Source organism: Brassica napus, chromosome A2 (assembly GCF_020379485.1).
Source record: "Brassica napus cultivar Da-Ae chromosome A2, Da-Ae, whole genome shotgun sequence".
Classification (NCBI taxonomy): Eukaryota; Viridiplantae; Streptophyta; class Magnoliopsida; order Brassicales; family Brassicaceae; genus Brassica; species Brassica napus.
The window spans coordinates 15522671-15540249 of record NC_063435.1 but is presented as its reverse complement, the minus strand read 5'-3'; the positions used below and the strand labels follow the sequence as shown (position 1 = coordinate 15540249).

Sequence of the window (17579 nt, the reverse complement as noted above, 5' to 3'; positions counted from 1 at the left end):
GGTTAGCCTCTTCTCCGTTTTGCTTGGTCATTTACCCTTACTCTTTTCGTGTCTGTCAGCCCATTTCAAATAGCAACAATATTGATTCTTACTGGACTTCTCCGCTTTCCTGGCCGCGTTTAGGTTGCTGCCAATCTTGCGGTTTTCGTGATCCATGTTTCAATCTTAGTATCATTGGATTTACGAAAATGAATAAGCATCTCGTCGAAAACTTTTTAGCGTTTAGGAATAACCAGGGACGATCAAGAGATGCCAAGGATGATCGACTCGCCAGGTGATGAGGGTTTGGCGACAGATCAAGGCGCAAAAGGAAGGATGGTGAGACCGTGGAGAGCTAGGAAGCTTAGTGATCACATTAACGATTGACCAAAAGCGTCGATCGATATTCCAATCGAATAATCGATCGACGTTTCAACAAGTGTATCGATCAATATTCCTATAGAATCATCGATCGACCACTGGTCAATAGACAAACCTAGAAAGTGAGAGTCTAATGGTTTATTATTAAATGTTGAGCTCTATAATATCATGCATACAACTTTTTAGACATCTGTAGGATTATAATCCTCATTACCTGAATAAAAACCCTAAGTCTAGCTACTTCCATCTAAGTACCAAAACCCCAATCAATCGATCGAGCAATTAACTTGCTCACAAACCTTTTTTTACATTTAATCAAAATCAACCTAGCTTAATCAACTTAATTAGATTTATTAGGTTCCCTAGCTCCCTAAGAATTCGATCCCTAAGTACTACAACTTAACCTCTTATTCGAGAGAGTAATTCACTCCTTAGGATAATTTGAGTGAGATCATATTTGACGCCGTTGCCGGAGAGCTTTGATCGCTTGATAGATTTAATTCGATTTAGTCTAGGTTTCTTCTTAAAACCACTTTCTAAGACAAAAAAATTTCTTATCTTTTCAGGTACATGCCCAACAGTCCCAGAAGCAACAAGGAAACTCAACTGCAATTCTCATCAGACCCTGCAAGTTTGGAACGTTCAATCCGCAAAGGAAGGCGCTCCTCATCGATCGACAACAACAAAAGTTTATCGCTCAATTCTCGTCAACCACCGTCGACCCATACACTAGTTTCGTCGACCGATACTCGGTCACCACCGTCGACCGATACTCGGTCACCACCGTCGACCGAAGATACATTTCTGTCGACTGACATCTTTTATCCGACATCGATCAATAGTCCAGTCCGAACATCGCCGCAAGATATGGTATGGATTTATGTAATCTTTTTTTTTTTGCTTAAAGTATTATGTAATCTTGTCTCAATGTTTTAATGTTTTATATACGAGGCACCACTTCATACGTAACTGAAAACTATAAAGAAGTAATTTGTCGTTTAATTATAGCCATTAATGTTTCTCTTTGTTTTTTTTCTCGTTACTTCAAAGTTCAAAAACGGCTCTCTGATACTTCTGAGAAAAGAACGAGTATATAAGGCGACGAGCCGGTGACGGTGAGGATCCGAAGTTCTGAACCAACGGAAAGGTTACTAGCTTCGACTAATCCCCGAACTGTTGACAAGCACAGTTTCTCGTCATCTTTTGTAATACGTACAAGTAGGGGTGTCAAAATGGGTCATGACCCATAGGTTGACCCAATGCAATTTGACCCATTAACCCAAATGAACTGTTTATTTTTGATTCAATGGGTTAATGGGTTAAAATGTTAATGGGTTAACATGTTAATGGGTTAACAAGTTAATGGGTTAACAAGTTAATGAGTTTATTGGGTTGGGTCAATTTTGACCCATTTGTTTTCAATTAAAAAACACCATAAGTAAACTCAATTCTAAGATTTGATAAAATTGGAAAATCATGAGTTTCTCTAAAGTCCAATCATTTATTCGGTGGTAAAATACATTTCCCGCCAAAATCGCAAAATACGTTTTTCCGCCAAAACGTGTTTTCCCGCCAAAACTACAAAACAAGTTTTTCCGCCAAAACTGCAAAACTCGTTTTTCCGCAAAAACGCAATTTCCCGCCAAAACTGAAAACCCAATTTTTCCGCAAAAACGCATTTCCGGCCAAATCCGCAAAACCCATTTTTCCGCCAAAACCGCAAAAACCCATTTTCCCGCCAAAACCGCAAAAACGCATTTCCGGCCAAATCCGCAAAAACCCATTTTTCCGCCAAAACCGCAAAAACGCATTTTCCACCAAAACCGCAAAAATCCATTTTCCCGCCAAAACCACAAAAACGCATTTCCCGCCAAAACCACAAAAACACATTTTCCCGCCAAATCCGCAAAAACATGTTTTCCCGCCAAAACCGCAAAAACGCATTTTCCCGCCAAAACCGCAAAAAACATGTTTTCCCGCCAAAACCGCAAAAACATGTTTTCCCGCCAAATCCGCAAAAAACATGTTTTCCCGCCAAAACCGCAAAAATCCATTTTACCGCCAAAACCGCAAAAAACATGTTTTCCCGCCAAAACCGCAAAAACGCATTTCCGGCCAAATCCGCAAAAAACATATTTTCCCGCCAAAACCGCAAAAACGCATTTCCCCGCCAAATCCGCAAAAAACATGTTTTCCCGCCAAAACCGCAAAAGCACATTTTCCCGCCAAAACCGCAAAAACGCATTTTCCCGCCAAAACCGCAAAAAAACATGTTTTCCCGCCAAAACCGCAAAAACGCATTTCCGGCCAAATCCGCAAAATAACATGTTTTCCCGCCAAAACCGCAAAAACGCATTTTCCCGTCAAAACCGCAAAAACGCATTTTCCCGCCAAAACCGCAAAAACGTGTTTTCCCGCCAAAACCGCAAACACGCATTTTCCCGCCAAAACTGAGAAAACTCACTTTCCCGCAAAAATGCTATTTTCCGCCTAAACCACAAAAAACATTTTATCATTTTGATCAACTTGGTCTTAACTTAAAAATAATTTATTATAAAGATATTGGGTCGATGGGTCAACCATTAACCCATCTAACCTATTTAATTTAATGGGTCTTGGGTCAACTCAACCTATTTAATAAATGGGTTGGGTTGACCCATGACCCATTAACAGCAAACCCATTTGGATTTTGGGTTGGGTTGACCCATTTGACCCATTTTGACACCCCTACGTACAAGTGATACAAAAATTCATAAAGTTGTTGGTGATGTCGTGGAAAAGAAATAAGAAAAGTTGAATTCTATCGTTAATGAGCAAAGAAGTTCGTGATGTTGGGTTCAATTACCACAAAAAAATCTATACTATTATTTGTGAAGTAAATTTTTGGAATCGAGCTCTCACGTTAAAAATTATAGTGATTAATAACGTTTATACCTTTAATGAATAAAATATATAACTAAATTAAAATATAAAAACAGAATTTTAATTTATTTGATTAGATAATTGATTAAAATTAATAATAGTAAGAATTATCCAGTAGATATTGTATTGTTATCTCAAAAAGTATTTTAGTATAAAATTAAAAACATGAATTATATATATAACTAAATATTAATCAAATAAAATGTATAACTAAATTAAAAAAAACGAAATTTTAATTTATTTGATTAGATAATTGATTAAAATTAATAATAGTAAGAATTATCCCAAATCTGAAAATATAATTTTAAAAAAGAGATAATTTCTGTATATATTGTATTTTTATCTGAAAAAACCTTTTAGTAAAAAATTAAAAACATGAATTATATAACTAAATATTAATCAAATAAAATGTATAACTAAATTAAAAATAAAAACGAAACGTTAAAAGTTAGAGTGGTTAATAACGTTTATACCTTTAATGAAAAAAATATATAACTAAATTTAAAAATAAAAACGGAATTTTCATTTATTTGTTAGATAATTTATTAAAATTAATAATAGTAAGAATTATCCAGTATATATTGTATTGTTATCTGAAAAAAGTATTTTAGTAAAAAGTTAAAAACATGAATTATATATATAAATAAATATTAATCAAATAAAATGTATAACTAAATTATAAAATAAAAACAAAATTTTAATTTATTTGATTAGATAATTGATTAAAATTAATAATAGTAAGAATTATCCCAAATCAGAAAATATAATTTAAAAAGAGATAATTTCTGTATATATTGTATTTTTATCTGAAAAAACCTTTTAGTAAAAATTTAAAAACATGAATTATATAACTAAATATTAATCAAATAAAATATATAACTAAATTCAAAATAAAAAAGAAATTTTAATTTATTTGATTAGATAATTGATTAAAATTAATAATAGTAAGAGTTATCCAAAATCTAAAAATATAATTTAAAAAGGAGATTTTTTATATATTGTATTGTTATCTGAAAAAGTCTTTTTGTAAAAAGTTAAAAAAATGAATTATATAACTAAATAATAATCAAATAAAATGTATAACTAAATAAAAAAATAAAAATGAAATTTTAATTTATTTGATTAGATAATTGATTAAAATTAATAATCGTAAGAATTATCCAAAATCTGAAAATATAATTAAAAAAAAAGATAATTTCTGTATATATTGTATTGTTATCTGAAAAACTATTTTAGTAAAAATTTAGATTATAACTAAATATTAATCAAAAAAATGTATAACTAAATTAGAAATAAAAACAAAATTTTAATTTATATGATTAGATCATTTATTAAAATTAATAATAGTAAGAGTTGTCCAAAATCTGAAAATATAATTTAAAAAGGAGATAATTTTTGTATATATTGTATTTTCATCTGAAAAAATATAATTAAAAAAGGTAATCTCTATATATATATATATTGCATTGTTATCTGAAAAATTGTTTTAGTAAAAAGTTAAAAACATAAATTACATAATTAAATTTTAATCAAATAATTTTTTAATTATATAATTAAAAGTATAATATTAAATTATTTTAAGATTTTTTTAATATAATGAATATAATATATAAAGACCTTTTCAAAAATTATGAAAATGTTTAACCCCGCATCGCGGACAAAACATCTAGTTCAAAGTAAAAAGTAAAGTACTTAACAGATTCTCGGAAAATCATGCAAACGACAAAATGTAAAAAGCCTTGTCCTATGCATATGGTCGCAAGGATTGTTCATAAACTGTCTACAATGTTCGATATTCCACGAAACTGAAACTGAAACTGAAAATATGAGACTTGTGATCTACTAACAATTAAAGTATAATTAAGGATTTATATATGTGCCAACATAAATACAAGTGTTACACTTTGACAAAGAAAAGGAGATTGAAGTAATTGAATTCTTGCCTGAAGAAAGTACCGTAAGTGTTAGGATTTATTAAATCTATGTCTAACTCTATATTATTTGACTAGGTTAAGATCCGCACCTTGCGCAGAATGAACATTATATATATAAATTATTTTATATATTATATGTTTATAACATATTATAAACTAATAAATATATTGAATAATTAAAAAGTTATTATCTACTACTTATATAATTATATTGGTGCGAACATATAAATAAATTTTATAAATCGAAAAAATATTTTTTCTATTTGATATGATATATAATTAAATTTAAATGATAGTAATATATATAAGGTATATTTTAATATTAATATTTATTAGATGATGCTTTTTGCTCATATTTTTTTTTTATCATTTGTATCTGTTTTAGCAAAAAGTCTAAATTAGTGATAACAAAATTTTCACTGTGGGATTAATGGTTTAAGTAATTTATGATATTTAAAAAAATGAAGTTGTCAATATTTTTTAAATTTTTTTATCAAAAAATGTTCAAAGTAAATTTCAAAATTAAGATATTTATGTATTTTTATATGGCATATAGTTTAATTTAAAATGATACATATATTTATATATCTTTTATTTTTGATACTTATTAAATGAGAAAACTTATATTATTTTTTAATTATTTGTATCATGTCATAACAAAAGTTTTAAATCATAGATCACAAAATTTGAATGTGAAATTTTAAACAGTTTTAGTAATTTATACTCGTTTTTAAAAATTCAAAATATAATATATAAATATTTTTTAAAATTTTTATTATATGGTTACTATGATTGTTTAATTTATTTTAATATATTAAAATTAAACAAATATAATTATAATACACACTTATTTTTATTAAATCTTTATTACTCAAAATCATTAATTGTCATATATACTTTAGCTACATTAGGCAATTCCGTAATCTTATTTAAGGAAATAATAAAGCACATTAATAATTTATTTATTGTGGTTTAATAAAAAGTTTATTATATATTTAGCTGGACCAACTTATTTCTCTAAGGATTCTAAGAATCATTCTAGTGATGACATGTGGCTACATAGAAATGTTGCAATGCTTTTCAAATAATATATAGGAGATTAGTACGATATTGTCTATTTTGGATCTTAGTCAAGCCCGCATGGATTTACTTTTGTTTCTTTTCCCAAAAAGCTTCGTCCTAATTAGAGTTGAACATCTCTTTATATATTAGACACTCCTTATCTAAACTTCCAATGTGAGACTTGAATTGACATCTTTTATTCTCCCCTTCAAATCAAAGACCACACTCATTTTGTATCCTTTCCTTTAATGAAATTCCTTAGCCCCTATCTTGTCGCATCTTCGATATCTGGTACCCAATCACAAGGTTACTTTGAATTGTTTTGAGGATGTTCTTCCCATAACTGAACTTCCAGAATCTTCTGACTAATCTCTGCCGAACCTCCCTTTCCACCTTGAAGGGTCACATTCATACTCGAAAGGTATTTTAGTCTTTTTGCAGATTTTCGTCAAACCTCTCTGATACCAATTGTTGGGATTTATTAAACCTCATGTCCAACTCTATATTCTCTGATTAGTATGATATTGTCCACTTTGGGCCTAAGAGACTGGCCCGTACGGATGTATTTTTGGTTTTCATCCCAAAAGGCTTCGTGCTAATTAGAGTTGGACATCTCTTTATATATTAGACATTCTTTGTCTAATTATCCAATGTGGAACTTAGTTTGATATCACACATTTTACCCTTCAAATTAAGGATTATATTCATCTTGTGTCCCACAACTGACTTTCAGGATCTTTTGACTTGATCTCTGCCATATATCTCCCAATCCTAACTCGATGTGTCCATTCCTATTCGACGGGTATTTTGGTATTCTTGTAGATTTCTCGTCAACCTGGCTCTGATACAAATGTTGGGATATATTAAATTCATATCCAACTCTATATTATTTGATTAGTACGATATTGTCCACTTTGAGCTTTAGTCAAATCCGCATAGATTTAGTTTTGGTTTCTTTCCTAATAAAACATCGTCCTAATTAAAGTTAGACATCTCTTTATATGTTAGAACTCTTTGTCTAAACTTCGAACGTGGACATGTCTCGGTAAGATCAGTTCACTGTGTGTTGCCTCTATTTTTAAACAGATAACGCATATACGTAGTGTTTTATAAATTTTACCATTTGTTATTTTCTGAAGTAAATATTTGCAATATCCTACGCATGCGTAACGCTCTAGTCAACAATAAGCTAGAGCTAATTATCAGTAAAAATGTTCATCTCGTTCTCGAATTTCTTTGAAAAATAAAACAGAGCTTGTGATGATTAACTATCTAAACCGTCGAAGTTTATTCATCAAGTTATCATCTTCCACCTCCAGTCTTACTTACAGCGAAGTCTCCCGATCGAAACATTCCAAAGTCGACGTGTGGGTGCCGTAAAAACGACAGCTTTCTGCTCCTAAGTACCTAGATGAATAGTTGGATCCAACAGGAATCAATCAAAAGGATCTTGCTTTAACAATGGGCCATTTTTCCTTTTTTCTCAACATTATTGCTTTGCTTCACACAAACCAATCTCTGGCCACATAATTCAAATGGTAATAATAGCACGAAATCACGTCAAATCTTTACACTGGTTATCATGTAACTAGGGTTACATGAATAGTTAGTTAGCTAAGGTATAAGACTTTGAAAGTTTAGAGTTTACAATGTAAATTCTTGCTCCATTTTATCAGAAATTTAGTTCCCTAAAGATAGTTTTGAAACCAATATTCAATGGAAAACAACAAAAAAACTTATGTTGCATGGGTCTCTTCCTCAAAACCTCTTTTCACCGAGACTATTTTCCTTTCTTTTTTTTTTTCTCATATTAAAAAGTTCCAAACTAAAAGGCCATGTTGAAAACTATTGAAATTCAAAGCCTGAAACAGATAGGTAAGGTTAGTCACTGAGTTGTTGTTCAATACTATAAGAATAACGCAATGTATTGAGAATAAAGGAGATGGAAACGTTTCACCAACTTATAGAAAAGATGTATGTTTTTGTGATAAATTCACCAACTTTCCTCCCTTTGAATATAGTACATATTAAACCCACGTGTTTCTCTAAAGACAGCGCCAAAATAAACTGAAAAGCATCATGTGGTTAATTGTGTATAAAAGTTCTGTATAAATAGGGCATTCCACCACTTACTTTTTCAGCACGGAAGCGAAGATCCCTTAAGCAAAGAAAAACCAACTTTGTCTCTTAGAATCAAGAAAACTCCAACGGTAATTTTCTTATGAGTTTTGAATGTTTTTTTTTTGTTATAATTAAAAATCTAGCTAAAAAAGTTTGGTTAACATTTGTAAATGTATTTTTGGATTTGCACCAAAGGAAAGAAGAATGGGTTCAGACAGTACTCCCCAACTTCCAGTGATCTATCTCTCGGACCAAACCCTAAAACCAGGAAGTGAGAAGTGGGTTGAAGTGAGGAATGATGTCCGTAAAGCTCTTGAAGACTACGGAGCTTTCGAGGTGTCATATGATAGAGTGTCAGAGGAGCTAAAGCAATCGGTTTTGGAAGCCATGAAAGAGCTTTTCGAGTTACCAGTTGAGGCTAAACGGAGGAACGTGTCTCCAAAACCCTACACTGGATACTCGACTCATAATGGTCTTTCCGAGAGTTTGGGGATCCAGGATGCCGAGGTTTTGGAGAAAGTTAACGAATTTACTCAACTGCTACGCCCTGATTTTGAGGGTAACAAGAGTATCAGGTAAGGTTATGTTATGTGAACAGCACGATATTGCTCAATGTGCAAGAAATCGCTAAGCGGTAATTATGTGATTTAAATGAGATTAGTGCATAGGCAACATACCATCTAGACAGATATTTTTAACAATCAACAGAGAAAATCGTTTCATAGTGTATGTCTGATTTGTGCATAAACTGCGTAGGCCAATTTTAAAACACAAGGATTGCTTCACAAAGTAACTTGTTCGTAAACCCTGTTGATTTCTTTATCAAATATATTGTTCGTAAGTTTTTGTTAATTGCTTCTATATAAAACAAGAATATTTGTTTCTTACATAATACGTTCACGCGTTTTGTTTTTGTTTTGTTCTTCTCTTTTTTATTAAAATGTTTAAAGAAATTTCTTTTTGTTGAAAACAGCGAAACAATCCAGAAGTTTTCAGAGAAGCTAGCAGAATTGGATGTAATGGTGAGAAGAATGGTTATGGAGAGCTTTGGGATAGAGAAGTACTTTGATGAACACCTCAAGTCAACGAATTACCGTCTGCGACTGATGAAGTATATAGCACCTCCTGATGTTGATACTAATGTTGCAGCGGGTGCTAATGATGCTGGTGATGGTTCTAATGATGCTGGTGCTAGTGATAATGCCAATGTTGTTGCTGATACTAGTGATATTGCTAGTGGTATTGCTAATGTTCATATTAATGATGACGCCAATATTGGTGCTACGGCTAATGGCGACATTGGTGCTGATGTTGATGCTAAAACTAGTGATTTTGCTAGTGTTGAGTCTAAAGCCGACGTTAGTACCAATGTTAATGCTAATGCTGATGCCAATGCTAATACTGGTACTCTCAGTAGTGCTGGTGTTGGTGATAGTGTTACAGCTAATGGTGGTGCTGATGATGAGGAGAAGAAATTGGGTTTACCTTCTCATACTGATAAAAATCTTTTCACTGTGCTTTATCAATATGAGATTGAAGGTTTGGAGGTGTTAACCAAAGATGAAAAGTGGATCAGACTGAAACCATCTCATAACTCTTTCGTTGTTATGGCTGGAGATTCTGTATATGTAAGTTAACTTCTTCTTTCTTTTTATGAGATGACATGCACATGTAAAATATTAACCGCTCCTCATTATATTCATGATTTTATAGCATAAATATTTCATAATTTACTTTTATATTCTTTTCCTTTGAATGAAAACTAAGAACTTTTACTTTTATATTCAAAAACCTAAACCCAAACGAATTTTTTTTTACTGTTTCATAGTATTATTTCAAACTATGAAAATTCAGAGACTATATATATATATACATATATATATATATATATATATATATATATATATATACTGATATGTGATAGTTACAAAAGTAAATCCACCTTATAACTTTTGATGTTTTTTTATTGAGTATTTGCTTCGTAAACGTTGATGATCTGTGATCTCTTTTTCCTTTTTGGTAAGTATGATTTGTGATCTCTTCAAAAGTTTTAAGGTTTTTGATATGGTTGTGCATGATTACATAGGCTATCTACCAGAACTAAATTGAGACAGAAAACGTGTTGGAATAATAGAAAGTAACCCATCTTTTAAAATTAGAAGTCGAGGAAGAAAAAACTAAAAGAAAAAAAAAACTAGCGGAGAAAAAGGTTCAATTCACTTTCCACTAAGGTGACCAACCAATTCCTCTCTCTACAAACAAATGTCTTATGATTCTATTTGCTCTTGTTCACTCTCACTAGTCACGAGTGTTAGGGGACCAACCAAATCTTATAGCAACTGATGTTTTATTTGCTCTTATCACTTTTCACTACAAGCGCATGTCTTGGCTTACATCATATGTTTTTTTTCTTCTGATCATGACCTTGCTCTTGACAAAAATAAAAGTAACAGTGATTTACTTGGTGATGTTTTTGTCTTTTTGTTTGCAGGCACTTATGAATGGTAGACTATTTCGTCCTTTTCATCGAGTGAGAGTAACAGAGAAAAAGAAGACAAGATATTCAATAGCATTGTTCTCGACTCCAAACGCAGGCTACATCATAGAACCACCAAAAGAACTTGTGGACGAAAAGCATCCACGAGTCTTCAAACCATTCACTTATGTTGACTTGATGAGTTTCTATCACACTGAGGGTGGTCGTAGAGCTCGTTCTACTCTTCATGCTTATTGCGCCGTCTCTGAAGCATGAGCTTGGTTACGGGAGTTTCAAGAATATTTTGATAGTTTTAAGATTCAAATAATATCAAGAACTATGTTGTACTACTAAATAAGGGGTTTTGACTAGTTGAGTTATGTTTGTGTGATAAGCAGTGATGTGCGTCTTTCTATTGTATGAAAATCAATAAAGTACATGTGCCACATGCACATGTCAATAATGTAATAAAATTATTGTTTATTGTCGTGGCACGACTTAATAACTAGGGATATGTTGCTTTCATGAAGATTTACTATGCTCATTTTATAAAAATGGATAGCGTCATGGAATTTAATCGAGGGTGGCCCCGCTTTCCTTTGGAATTGCTGGGTAGCAAAATGCCATAACTGAATTGGCTAGATTATAAGAGCAAGATTATTGCTAGGACTTTATTTTGAGTTCTTAGCTTATTTTAGTATTATTTTTATGTTAAGATATAATGGTAAGACACAACCTCTAAAATTTAGATTATTGCTAGGACTTTTAGTTGTATCTTAGTAAATTAATTGTTTATTTTAATAAGTAATGACATATAAAAATAAGTTTAAAATAAAACATATATTAAAATTGAAAACATAAGAAAATTACAAAGATGCAAAAAAAATAAAATTACAAACATCAGAAACATTTTATTCAATTCATAAAAACATATAAAGTATATGTTATTTGGAAGATGTCCAAATTTAGCCCATATGTTTTCAATCAAATAATCTTTTAATTGTTGATGGGCTTGTTTATCCCGAACTCTTGTTCGACGATCAATTGCATTGCCGAGATTTGTAGGCATATCGACGGAATATGTAAGATCAGCACCCTCACCTTGTTGAAATTCTGAAACGTCATACCGAGTGTATGAATCACGTTCATCTTCGACAATCATATTATGGAGTATGATACATGCTCTCATAATATTTGCTATTTTATTTTTATCCCATAAATTAGAAGGATTTTTAACAACGGCAAATCTAGCTTGCAGGACTCCAAAGGCATGTTCTACATCTTTTCACACATATTCTTGGGTTTTAGCAAATAATAAAATTTTTGGACCCTGTGGTAGCCAGATAGATTGAATAAAAGTCGCCCATTTTGGATAAATCCCATCTGTGAGATAGTAAGCCAAATGATACTCCCTTCCGTTGACATAGAAGTTCACTTGTGGAGCTATTCCATTAATAATATCATCAAAAATAGGTGATCGATCAAGTATATTAAGATCGTTCATGGTACCTAGGGCTCAAAAAACGCGTGCCATGTCCAGAGGTCAGACGAAGCTACCGCCTCTAACACAATTGTTGGTTTATCGGTTTCTAGTGAATACATTCATTTCCAAGCGGTAGAGAAATTCTTCCACCCCCAATGCATACAATAAATGCTTCCAACCATTCCGGAAAATCCACGTTGTTCTCTAATATAGAGTAGTCTCTCAAGATCCTCCGGTGTGGCACGTCTTAGGTATTCATCGCCAAACAAGTGGATTATAGCGGCGGTAAAGTTGTGCAGACATTTTTGAGCCGTTGTTTCACCAAGTCGAACATATTCGTCCACTGTATCAGCTCCACCACCATAAACCAATTGACGAATTGCTGCAGTGCATTTTTGGAGCGGTGATAGACTAGACCGTCCGACTGCATCTTCTGTTGGTTGAAAATACTTAACTTATGTAGAGAGAAGATGCACTATACGCATGAACAAATGCTTGTTCATTCGGAACCGTCGTTGAAATAAATAGTGAGGATATGTTAGAGTTTCACTAAAATAATCATGCCAGAGTTTATCGTGGCCTTCTTCTCGATTTCTCTCGATAAAAATACGCTTTTTTTCTCTTTCTCGGTTCTGGAATAAGAGTAACGTTTTCAAAAAATTCTTCAAAGGGAGTTTTAAAATTAGCATCATCATCATCTTGGTGGTAATGGTAATGTGATGAAGATGCCATTTAAAAAGAAAAAAGGAAAAAAAGGTTTTGGAAGCGGCGGAAAAGGTTTGATCGAGAATGATAATCCAACCAATCCCCAAAACAGAGGAGATTGATCGAGAATGACAAAAAATTCATCTAACTCTCAAAACGGAGGACATAGGAGGAACACATACCTGGTTTTGATTGGAAGCGGCAGAGAAGGTTTTTATATAAGGACAGAGCGGTGTGGATTGAGCGAGAACAGACCGGTTGGGTTGAAAATCGCCTTCCGGAGAGAAGAGGGAGACGATGAAAATGAGAGACACCGTAATACTGGACTTAACCCTAAACCCGATTCGGTCTTCCTCCTTATCGGAAGTTTCCATTTCTTGGAATGGAGCTCGGTTCCAGGGACCGAACTCAAGGTTCCTTCTAGCGGGGACCTGGAGCTTTTCTTTATCGGGGACCCGAGGGTCTAGGTCCTGCCTGGAGGCTGGAGGAAATGATACCGGGAAATTTTCCCTAAACAGAAGGGATGCAATGTTTAGAAAAGTAACCACCCTTTCTCCTATAGAAGGAGGATGGTTCCGTGGCTTTGCAGGTACGCCAGGGCTTCCTCCTACACCCTGAAACACAAAGAAAAACAGAAAAAAGACAGAGAGTTGGTCGGATTCAACATCCAAAACCAAGAGTGGTTTGAAGGCCATAAAGAGGCAGTTTTTGGAGAGATCAAAGGGGAGGTTATGAACGACCCTTTGATGGGTTTTGATTCATTTTAATAACACCCAAAACATCCTCCAGGGACTAAGAACACACGCAAAAATTCAGGGAAAAAGTGGGATGGCCGGATTTCACTTCCTATGGCCAAGATAGTCTTAAGGGGAGAGGTGCGTGGGAAGGCAGTTTCATGGGAGTTGGGAACGACCCTGTGATGGTGTTTTATCATGGATGATCACATCCTAGGCTTCCTCTATGTATTGGAGATACACACAAATATCCAGGAGAGTAGGAAGAAGGCCGGACTTCACTCTCAATGGCATGAACATCTTCAAAGGTGGATGCAGTGTAGAAACTGATTTCATGGAAGTTCAAGGGAAGAGATGAGCGACCCTTATATGGATCTTTCAATACTGGAAGTATATGATAAGGGCTTGAAAAAGGCGTGGATTGTAGGATCATGTCCATTCACATAAAGGATAAAGAAGGCACATGATCTAGACAGATCATGTATAAGATAACCAATTTTATAATTACTTTTCAGTTCATATTTCTGTCTTTTGTGGTGCGGTTAAGGCCAAGTATGGTACGCCCCTTGAAGACCATATGTTGTGATGTACACTAAGGATCCAGGACCCTGAGAGAAGGGCGGAGCTTAGTTGATCTAACTCATCCATGTGGGATGGAATTAGAGTGCCACTCATTGGATAGTGATCAATGGTGGATCATGGTGTGTGTTGATTCTGATCATTGTGTGAATCAATGATCCGACTCATGGAGGAGACACATGGGGGTCCTAGTATATGAGGAACCATGTGGAGTGCAAGGTCCGATTCGTTTGGAACCAGCAGCAAGCCGTGGAGGCGAGTAAGGCCAGTACTAATTGGCATGGACCACAAGTATGGAGCCGGGTGTGTTTATCCAAGGAAAGTCGTGTGTGATCTGGTCTTGGGCAAGGATGGACGACCTGATCCATAGGTGATGGATCAAGGTGTCTGATCTGATGGATCAAAGGACACACCGGTTGTAAGAGCAAGATCAATCGGGTTCATTGGGACATGGTTCCATGGCCGGTTAGGTAAGTGTGAAGACTCATCAGTTCTGAGTCATGTGGGGTGTTTGGTTGATTGACTTAGGATCTGATGGGCATTATTAGTCCATAAGAGGACTTGGCTCCAGGAGAGCATACGCTTAAGACATGGAGGCAATGAACTAAGGCCTTGGGCCGATTCTGGAATGAAGTCCTTGACATAGCCGGGCCGTTCATGATCAGGATCCATATGATCCGGGTCGATACATTGGATTCTGATTATGGGAATATCTTAGTTGGGATTTATCATGAGTTATGAATTTTAATTAATTTATGGAGCATGTTTGTTTGAGGTTGTTTTTGTAGCTGAAGACTTCCCAAAGGTGCTTGGTCTGTGGGGATGGTTGGCTGAATGACTAAGTACTAAAAGGAAGAGTTTATGCAGGAATAAGAGAGCTGTGAGTAGACAGGGAGCTGGTCGAAGCTATCTCTTAGCTCTATCAGCTGGAAGAGAGTAGATGGAACCTCAAGTAAAGTGGTTCAGCTCAGCTAGCTGGATGAGCAAGCTAAACAGCTAAGTCAGCTGAGACAATGAGCTAACAAGCTCCGTGAATGTGGCAAAGGTATGATCAAGTAACTCTTGCTTAGTTCTAGATAGAATGGATTAGGGGAATGGAACCTCAGATAGTTAGACTTGAACCGAGTTAAGAACTGATCTCTAAGCTGAAGGCTAGTTAGTTGAGCTAACTAGAGCATATATGATTAAACCGGTTAAGTGTATGGTTGGATTGAGATCCAATGTTATGAAAGTCCCTAGCTAAGGTCTAAGGTAGCCATCGCCTAAGGGCGAACTTATAGAAGTATGGCTAAAATTAGGAGGTTCACCAGTATGTGGTCTGAGGGACGAAGGACATCGACCGCGGCTTAGGCAGCCGGGTTGGGGCCCTTCAGTAACCCACTTCAATGGAGAATTTTGAGCCTCTCTGAGTCTCGAAGAACACATCCATTTGTATATCAATAGTGTTTCAAGATCAATGGAGAGTGATGAAGAGTGAGTAAGATAAGATTATTTCAACTTCTGTAACTAAGTTTCCTTGTAATGTGTTAACTAATGACCTATTTGCATGGGAATTTTATAATTATTGCTCTGTTTTCACTCTCAAGTCTCAAGTTTGCTATTTTTGAAATATATATATATATATATATATATATATTTAATATGAAATATGTGTTCCTAATGTTCAAAATGGCAATAAAAATGAGAGAAAATATGTATTTAAATACCGAACTTACTCAAATTTGCCAAAAAATACAGACTTTTCATTAATCTAAAAAAATATCAAACTTGTTTTGACCTAGCCAATTTAGGTATGAGTTTAGTCAAAGATAAATATCGTTAGTTAGCCGTTTTCTGTTTATGTTTACTGTTCACGACAATAGAAACAATGCGTTTTAAAAATTAGAAACACGTAACTCAATTCCCAAAATCAAAATCAGAAGAACTCTAACCCATAAATCGATTTCTCACCTATCTATTCTCTATGTTTGCTTCAGAAGCCAAATCAAGTCTGATATGAACAATATGAGAAGGAAAAAAGCTACCTGTCCATCGTCAACAAGATCGAGAATCCGAACCTCCACTTGTGGTTAAAAGCAACAAGATTGAGGGTCACAAAGAGCAGCGTGAACCTGTACCCGATGATGTCCTTGGAGAGTGTACTGCTCATATGAAAAGAGGAAGCATAAGCTGCAGATAAAGGTCTATATCAATGAGCATGCTTGTGTAAGGTTTGGTTAATCCAAAATGTTGAAGAGTTCATCTATTGCTCATTTGTTTTCTGAAAGATTGAGGTTGAACCCAAAGCTTACGGCTGTAGAGATTGGTGAAGTTCAAACTGACCTAAAAGTTGACAGTAACTGATGAGCAATGTCGAAAGGCGAAGACTAAAGTAACTATGGAAAGACGAGCAAGCCATGAGAGTCATTTTTCACGCATTTGGGATTATGAAGCCGAGCTTCGTAAGGCTAATCTAGACACCCTTACAAATATAATTACCATTCCAGGAGCAACACCAAGAAGTAAGCAAAGGTTTGATCGCTTCTATGTATGTTTTGAAGCACATCGAGCAGCTTGGAAGTCCACTCTTAGGCTAACTATAGGTCTTGATGGAGCTTTTCTAAAATGAGATGTAAGGGGCCAATTGCTTGCTGTTGGAAGAGATGGAGATAATCGAATTGTGCCAATCGCTTGGACTGTTAACTGGCAATGGTTTGTCAATCATCTTAAGAGAGATTTGGATCTTTGTGATGGAAGCAACTTGACAATCACATCTGACAAGCAAAAGGTAAAGCTATATATTGTGTTATCCGCGTTGTTCTTGTTTAACAGCAAAATAATAAGGCTATTAATGTGTTGTTCTCGTTGTTTTGAAGGGTTTAATAAAAGTTGTTCATCTAGAGCTTCCTAATGCAGAACATCAAATGTGTGCAAGACACATTCTTGGAAAGTGGAAGAGAGACAGCCATGATCCACAGCCAGAGAGATTATTCTGGAAAATACCTCGCAATTACACTTTTGGAGACTTTCAAGAGAAAATGAATGAGCTTAAGAGGTACAATGCAGTGGCGCATCAAACCCTTCAAGTCACCAATCCTCACACTTGGTCGCGGGCTTTCTAAAAGGTTGGATCATGTTGCAGTGATAATCTGAACAAACTCAATGAATCTTTCAATAAAACAATCTGTGAGGCTAGGCGAAAACCATTTCTTGACATGCTAGAG

General features: G+C 34.4%; 1 protein-coding gene across 1 annotated transcript; it reads left to right on the top strand.

Moving 5' to 3' along the window:
- The first annotated feature begins 8343 nt into the window (after positions 1 to 8343).
- On the top strand, positions 8344 to 11363 carry LOC106430050 (probable 2-oxoglutarate-dependent dioxygenase AOP1). Its single transcript, XM_013870828.3, has 4 exons — positions 8344 to 8488; positions 8595 to 8974; positions 9373 to 10027; positions 10891 to 11363. Exons 2-4 carry the CDS (start codon positions 8604 to 8606, stop codon positions 11149 to 11151), a joined length of 1287 nt encoding a protein of 428 aa, XP_013726282.2. The 5' UTR covers positions 8344 to 8488; positions 8595 to 8603; the 3' UTR covers positions 11152 to 11363.
- The last annotated feature ends 6216 nt before the right edge of the window (positions 11364 to 17579 follow it).